The 7969-nt window shown below is 37.3% G+C and overlaps 1 protein-coding gene across 2 annotated transcripts in view; it reads left to right on the forward strand.

Moving 5' to 3' along the window:
• LOC107720068 (ubiquitin domain-containing protein 1-like) overlaps positions 1–4364 on the forward strand; it is a 7350-nt gene extending 2986 nt beyond the window's left edge. The window contains exons 3-4 of one of the 2 annotated variants that reach the window (XM_016527683.1): positions 907–1134; positions 3517–4363. In XM_016527683.1, coding sequence (XP_016383169.1) covers positions 907–1134; positions 3517–3899 — 611 coding nt within the window. In that variant the 3' untranslated portion in view covers positions 3900–4363. Of the gene's footprint in view, positions 1–906; positions 1135–3516 lie in introns of both variants that reach the window. The other variant, XM_016527676.1, reaches the window with a different exon arrangement.
• The last annotated feature ends 3605 nt before the right edge of the window (positions 4365–7969 follow it).

The following is a 7969-nucleotide window of genomic DNA, read 5'->3' on the forward strand; positions in this document are numbered from 1 at the left end:
AAAAGTATTTCCCCCCCCCCCCCAATATTCCATTACACCATAATCATTTGAAAGCACTAAATGCCAATTCTTGTTTATTACACTATTACTTTTACATTCCACTCAATCTCCTTTTTGTTGCCCCGTTTGTGAAAGTACTGATGGAAAATGCAAATGGAAAGTCTTTGTCGGCCTACATTCGTGAAATCATACATGCCTTTGCTGTGGAACTGCACGCACATTTGATTTGAAACTAACCTCGTCATAATTCATCGGAATAGTACAATTCTGGCATAATGGTAAAAAATAATGTGCTCTTCACTTTGATCCTCATGAATGATCGAAGCCGTTATTCCTGGAAATGCTGTATAGCCTACGTTTCTCACACATTAGTGTTCAATTCAATTCAAGTTTATAGCGCTTTTCACGATACAAATCGTTGCAAAGCAGCTTTACAGCAAATTAAGTTTCTACAATATATTTAGTAGTAGCTTATCAGTGGTGACTGTCAAATTGATGTACCTATGGCAGAAATGTTTGGTAAAATTCAGTTAATGACGTAATCAAACAGACGATGAACACTATTAACAGCAATTATTATATGATGCAATCAAACTTATAGCAAAATGTGGTAGTTCTGTAAGTTGTTTCAGGGTTGGCATCATCTGAGGTCCTCTGAGGGGTTGGCATCATCTCTTCTCAGGTGTTCTGGATCCAGACTGAAGCTTGTGGGGATGTCAATCCCGTGGCAAAAACGACGAGTTAATAATATTGAGAAGCGGTTCTTCTGCTACAGGTAACAACTCTTTCAGTAATTTAGTGGGTACAGGATCTAACAGGCATGTTGTTGGTTTAGATGCAGTGATAAGTTAATGTCACTGCAGGTGATAGTAGGTGTGTTAATTCACACCTCGTCTGCGTCTGCAGGTCGTAATGAGCCGCTGAAGAAAGACAAGCTCAAGTGGAAGAGCGATTACCCCATGACGGAGGGCCAGCTCCGCAGTAAGAGAGATGAGTTCTGGGACACGGCTCCAGCGTTCGAGGGCCGGAAGGAGATCTGGGATGCCCTGAAGGCCGCCGCTGTGGCTCTGGAGTGTAACGATCACGAACTGGCTCAGGCTATCGTGGACGGAGCCAACATCACGTTACCACACGGTGAGTCTCTGATCGGCTGTGACCAAAACAGCTTTGTGTGTCTGACTTGCTGTCTTTTGAGGAACTGGAAAAATGTATTGTGCAAAATTGAAGTTACCATTTTTTTCTGGAAAATTTGGTCAAAACACTTTAGTTAGTGTTGCATGTACTAGGGGTGTGAATCGGCACTGGTTTCACGATTAAATTAGATTACGATTATCATGTCAACTAGGGCTGGGCAATTAATCGAAATACAATTTCGATTTCTGCCTCCAACGATTATGAAAATACAATAATCGAGATAAAACGATTATTGTGCCGCATTCCACTCTCTTTCCAGCGGTGCGCTTTTGCTCCTCCATAAAAGCTCAATTTCACGTGCAAATCAGTAAAGTCATGAAACGTGAATTTGCCAAATGGGACGTGCTTGATTTATTATTAAGTTATAAAATGTGTCAAAATTGTCAAAATGCGGCACTTAGTGATTAGTCACGTAAACCCTCGTCGGTTGTGTAAAAAATTTACTTAAAGAGTTGAGAATGAAAATACGTGTGTAATAGTAGTGAAAAAACGTATTCGACCTTCAGCCCAGTGTTTAATTTTGTTTGGCTTCGGTCAAGAATTTTCGTTTCGTTGCATCCCTAGTTTTTCTTTTTTCCTCAGCATTATTGCCATTTGATTATTACTGATGTGATCATAGACAGTGGCAGCTTTAATAAGCTGCATTCACACTAATGCACAAATCTGTTTCGACATATCAGATGTTTTGTCCTGTTCTGAAAACATAACATTAATTTCGAATCATAAAAGTATTCGGAGATGCAAGTACATTTAACCGCAGCCGCGATCAAGCTTCAGGACAAACACAAAGCGCACCTGAAAGTCTGTCAGTACGTGAGTTTTGTGCATCTAATACGTACTGCATTCCAAACGGCATAAATGAAAGTATATCTAAAGTAAAACACTTAAATAACAGCGATTGGAAGCACAGTCAAGCAATGCGCACGCGTCTCACAGCGCATATTCTGTGCAATGAAGCCGCCGCGATTGTGCGGGAAAAAGCCAAGCTCAGATTTTAAAATAGAGTGCATTTTTAATACTCATGTGACAAGCGCGTATGCGCATGATGTCAGTAGGCTACAATCGATTATGGTCTATTACTGCATCGATGCAACGATTAATTTTGACACCCCTAGCATGTACTTGCTGTAGTGATAACAGTAAATTATGCATAATTACATGCAACTAACCGTAAGGAAAACCCTAATCCTAACTCTCTCCTGCAAGTTTTTAAATAATATTACTCGGTACTTAATTGTATATTACACTGAAATAAGGACTCCTTAAAATAAAGTGTGACCCAAAATTGCATTGTTGTAAAAAAAAAAAAAGTCACATTTTGTTACATTAAGAAATCAGTCAATTTTACAAACACTGTAAACATGTATTTTAGTTCCCCTCATTCCACGAAAATCTTATTGTGGAAAATTAGGTGAGCAGCCCACAAAATAAAGGTTAAATATAAAGACAACATATGGCCTAATCCAGATTTATATGCATGCCTCTCATTTGTTACAAATCCAATTGTTTTCACATTCCAGGTTTCCTACATATCTTCCATTTCAAAATTCCATACTTTTCCAGATTCAAATTTCCAAATAGATTTTCAGACAGTATTCAATAGGGGTGTGAATCGGCACTAGTTTCACGATTTAATTCGAATACGATTATCATGTCAATGATTCGATTTAATTCGATATCACGATTATATAACATTTATTTTTGCAATTCATGGAAATTACTTAAATCAAATTCCATACCTTTTCATACTTTTCCCAAAATGTAATGTTGAGTTTCCGTACTTGTTATTTATTATGTAAACAAGGCTTTGTCGTTCACTCATGTTTTAGTATCCACATAAAACAACAACTTTTACATGCATAAGGCGCTTTGGAATAATTTGGAATAATTACAGCTTGTTAAAGATGATAAAATCAGTCAACCTAAATTTGCATTGCATTTTTAAACTTGGTTTGTTATGATTGGTCAAATGACACAAGATCAAAATGTTTGATTATTTTCACATATGTGTCCCTGCAGCACAAAAGCAGTGTTAAGTCGCTGGGGGATATTTGTAGCAATAGCCAACAATATGTTGTTGTATTAAAACATTTGATATTTTTCATCAAATAAACATTTAACCTTTTAAATACCCTGTTGTTCTCATAACCCAACCCTTATTTTCTTTATTGGTCTAGAGGGGAAGTTTTTACCATAATGAAGAAGTATTTAATAACATGAAAACAAAAGAAATGATGACACACACCAACCCTCTGTCTGTCTCTCTGCCGCACTTTATTTCCCCATCACTGATGGTTGTGTGTACTTTCAATCACTCTCCAGGATCCCTGACCGAGTGTTACGACGAACTCGGAAACCGTTACCAGCTACCGGTTTATTGCCTGGCTCCGCCGGTCAATCTGATCACCGAAAGAAGCGAAGAAGACCTGTCAGACAACCCCGAGCCCCTGACCACACAGAAGAAAGAGTTCCAGCTGAAAGTACGGCTCTCCACCGGCAAAGACGTGCGTCTAAACGCCAGCATGACCGACAACATCGGCCTGCTCAAAAAACAGCTGCAAGCTCAGGAGGACATCGACCTGGCCCACCAGCGCTGGTTCTTCTCCGGGAAGCTCCTCACAGACAAGACCCGCCTGCAAGACACCAAGATCCAGAAGGACTTTGTTATCCAGGTCATCGTGAACCAGCCCACGCCGAACCACTAGGATGGACTACAAAGGGTTAAAGGACCAAACCACAGCAGCTGAGAGAACGTCGAACCGCAACGCGTTTCGCACAAAACTGAATCGAGAACATCGAGCAACTTGATCCTGCTGTTTTAAAATGCTCTGGAGGAAAAAAAATCTGTGAACATCTGGAGAAACAAATAAACCAATCGCAGCGGATCAGCGTGAATTTGGCACTGATTCGAGTCTCTTGACTGCATATCCCACAAAACGGTCCTCTGAAAGCGATCTCTCCCCTTTTAAGATAATCGAACTTGAGCTTCATTTTGCACACTTGAGTATCTTAGAATAGTCGTGCCTTGAAGAGTAAATGCTGGCTTTATTTCGCTTACGAGACACGTTCGGTCACTTTCACTCGCTTTGTACACACAGAAAAACAAGGGGCCAGAATTGTACTTTTTGGGGTACAACAGCTTGTCCCTAAGGACATATTTGTACCTTTTTTACCCCTAATAGGTACATATTAGTACCTTAAGTATTACTACTCTAAGGTACTAATATGTAGGGGTAAAAAAGGTACAAATATGTCCTTAGGAACAAGCTGTTGTACCCCAAAAGGTACAATTTTAAACCCATTTTTTTCTGTGTGTATTTCAGGACTGACGTCTTTGAGCACAACTGTACTTTCTATGCAATCCTAAACCCGGAAAAAGACGCTGATGTCGTTCATCCGATGTAGCTAATCTACAATTCGGGACATGTTCGCTGACGCGAGGCACTGCTAAAAGCCTCACTGAGACGATGCTTCACATCGTAGATTACAGATCATCTTGTAGATGAAACCGTATTTCTGCCTCCTAAAGGAAGATTGGACGCGCTATCAGACTTCATCTTTTATAGTGCTGTTACGCTGTAAGCGCTCAGGCTGCAATCAGTCGATATTGCTACTATTTTGAGAGATTATATTCTGTACTATTCCAATCTTTACCCTGCTTTTTGTAATCACTTAGACTAAGACTTTTTGATGATTCTTAAACCTTTATCAGTGGCATTACGAGGCTGTTATATTTTAAGAATGCATTGCAACATTTCAACACATTCGTCGCATCTGTATCTGTATCAGGCCTGCGACGCTTGGTCCTCAATGTCTGTTCATTTTAATGTTGTTTCTTTTACTAAAGGTTTTCTGCTCCTGATTATATCACCGTGTGACTCTCAGCGCACACCACACGGGTTAGAAACAGCTCATTAACTTAACGGCAACTGTTCCTAATTAGCCTGAGTCTCCCGAGTGCCGGCGTGTTTCTAGTATGACGCCATTCCTTCTACTTTGGGTTACTACTTTCCTCGGTTGTTTTTAAGCATAAAAGATACGTGAAGATTTATGGATGAGAGAAATCACATTAATTTATTATTGCAAATTGCAAAAGTTTCATTGGGCATGCAAATTGCATCATTTTGCATTCGAGGAATATTCCAGGTTAAATACAAGCTATTCCGAATCCTCTGTATTGTATGGTCAACTACCACAGAAAAAAATGTAACTCCATCATTTTAACTTTTATGCACTTGCAATGTAAGTCCATGTGGTGTTTACTTTAGTAATTGACGGTATGCAGTAGATTCAAGGGATTGTTTAACAGAAAATGAAAATTCTGTCACAAAATCTGAAAATGTGTCTTACATTTTTCATTGTGTCATTGTGGTCCAATGTTATTTTATTTGACACAAAAAGTTGAAATTATGATATAAAAGGTCATGTTTATGAAATAAGGCATTATGAGATAAAGTAATAATTACGAGATAAAAAGTCAAAATGGATATTTTGCAATTGAGATAAGCAAAATTATGAAAAAAGTCGTGTTGACTTGAGATCATAATTCTGACAAAAATTTCAACTTGACAAGTCAAAAATATGACTACTATTATGATACTATCTCAAAATTTAGATGAGTCATAATTCTGATAAAAATCGCAACTTATAACTTATCTCAATTTTGGCTTATACGTATTTTGACTTTTTCGCAAGTTTAAATATTTGCCAGAATTACGATTAATTGAAATTGAGATCTCAATTTTGACTTTTCATAATGTTGCTTTTTATCTCATACTTTTTGGCTTCTTTTCAAAATGTTCTAATTTTTATTTCATAATAAAAGCCAGTGTGGTCCAGTGTTGTTTTGGACCCCACCGGCTGTCATTTCATGTACAAAAACAACAGCAGAAGCATTTCTGTATCTTTTGTGCTTTGCAGAAGATAGTAAGTCACACGGGTTTGAGTGAATAATGTCAATTTTCATTTTTGGGTGAACTATCCCTTTAACCTGGAACATTCCCAGTCCTGCATGTTGTGAAGCACATGCCCTGTGGAAACAACGCAGCGTCGAGTATCGGCAAGAAAACCTGCGAACATCGTTTAGTCCAAAAATTCACTTCGGCTGTCTCCATAAACCTGTCCTTAGTCAACACAATATGTAATGCTGTGACAACAGCCCTAATAGATGCTAAGGATCAGTGTTGGGGAAAGTTACTTTTAAAAGTAATGCATTACAATATTGTGTTACTCCATAAAAAGTAACTAATTACGTTACTTAGTTACTTTTTATGGAAAGTAATGCGTTACGTTACTTTTGCGTTACTTTTTAAATCTGGACAGGGCTTGCTTTTGTTTTTAAAATAAAAAAAGTTCTAAGGATAGAGCCAAAACGGCAAACCTTGATAGTTATTCTCTCATCGGCATCCACTTTGTCTTTCTGACATGGCAGAAAATAAAATAAATAATTGCTACACTTCTGTTAGTAATATTAAAAAATGAGTGGAAAATGTCAGAAGATAATTTAAAGGGTTATAGTGACAATACAGGGATAGTTCTGTATCTTGTGTTCATCCACATGTTTTACAAACATGTGCTGATTGTGATTATAATGGTTTTGAGACAGCGAAGAGAAACCTTGCTGTTATTTCTGCTGTCATTCTAGGTGCATGGTTCGATACGACAATTCTTCTGCATTCAAGGTTTTCTTCATGTATTGTTCGTTATCTCTGCTTGAATGTATGTCTGATATGATGTAGATTTAGGTGTGTCTCATGACATGAAGTTTCCAGATTTGACTGAGGAAGCTGCTAGGAAGCCATACATGTGGATCTTTGTTGGGACAATTTCAGGAGACTCACTTTGGACATTTTTCGTTCAAATCCCAGAATATAAGAAGCCATCACTCTTTACTCAAGCCTGTGTGTATGGAAGCCCATTTCTGCCACATAAGAAAATAATCATGTTTTACTGAATCACGTAGGGTTGCAAAAAGGTGGAAAATTTCCAGTAAATTTTGGAAACATTCCAGGTTTTTTTTGGAATATTCCAGGGATTTTTCCACCCCTTTGCAACCCTAGACACAAGTCATTATGAGATTGTCAAAATTGTAAAAAAAAACATTAGATAAGTGATTACAACAAAAAGCTGTAATTGTCACGATTTACTGTAATTATAATTTCATAATGTCATTTAGATTTTGTCTCAGTTTCGACTGTTGTAATTATGACTTTGTATTTCATAATTTTGACATTCATAATTTTTTTGGGCGATTCTGACTATCTCATAATTGTGAATTTCGACTGTCATAGTCATGACTATCTTATAGAGTTTTTATCTTATAATTGACATATTTCATAATTTTGACTTGTTTGTCAATTATTTTCGTCAAAATTTCAACTTTTTGTCATAATCGACTTCATATCTCATAATTATGACTTATCTTATCATAATGGTTTACCAAAGCATGCTTTTTTTGTTCTCGCATGGCAGAAATATCCCACCCACAAAACACATGAACTTTTCATAAACCCTTCGAAGGAATTCACATGAATTTCTTCATAGATGAATATCTGTACATTATTAAGAGATAAAGTGTGTGAAATTCTTACCTACATTTGCTTACGGCCTATTTTACAAAAGTTATGTATACATTTACAAGGTAATTAGTTTTTCAGATGTTTTAATTGTCAATTAAAGTTAACAGCTGGGAAAGCAAACAGATGTTTGTCAGTAAACTTAATTATTTCAGCATGTTCTCAGATCAGCTATTATTCACAGTTTCCTCTGCAACAAG

Source organism: Sinocyclocheilus rhinocerous, unplaced genomic scaffold (genome assembly GCF_001515625.1).
Source record: "Sinocyclocheilus rhinocerous isolate Xijiao unplaced genomic scaffold, SAMN03320098_v1.1 scaffold792, whole genome shotgun sequence".
Classification (NCBI taxonomy): Eukaryota; Metazoa; Chordata; class Actinopteri; order Cypriniformes; family Cyprinidae; genus Sinocyclocheilus; species Sinocyclocheilus rhinocerous.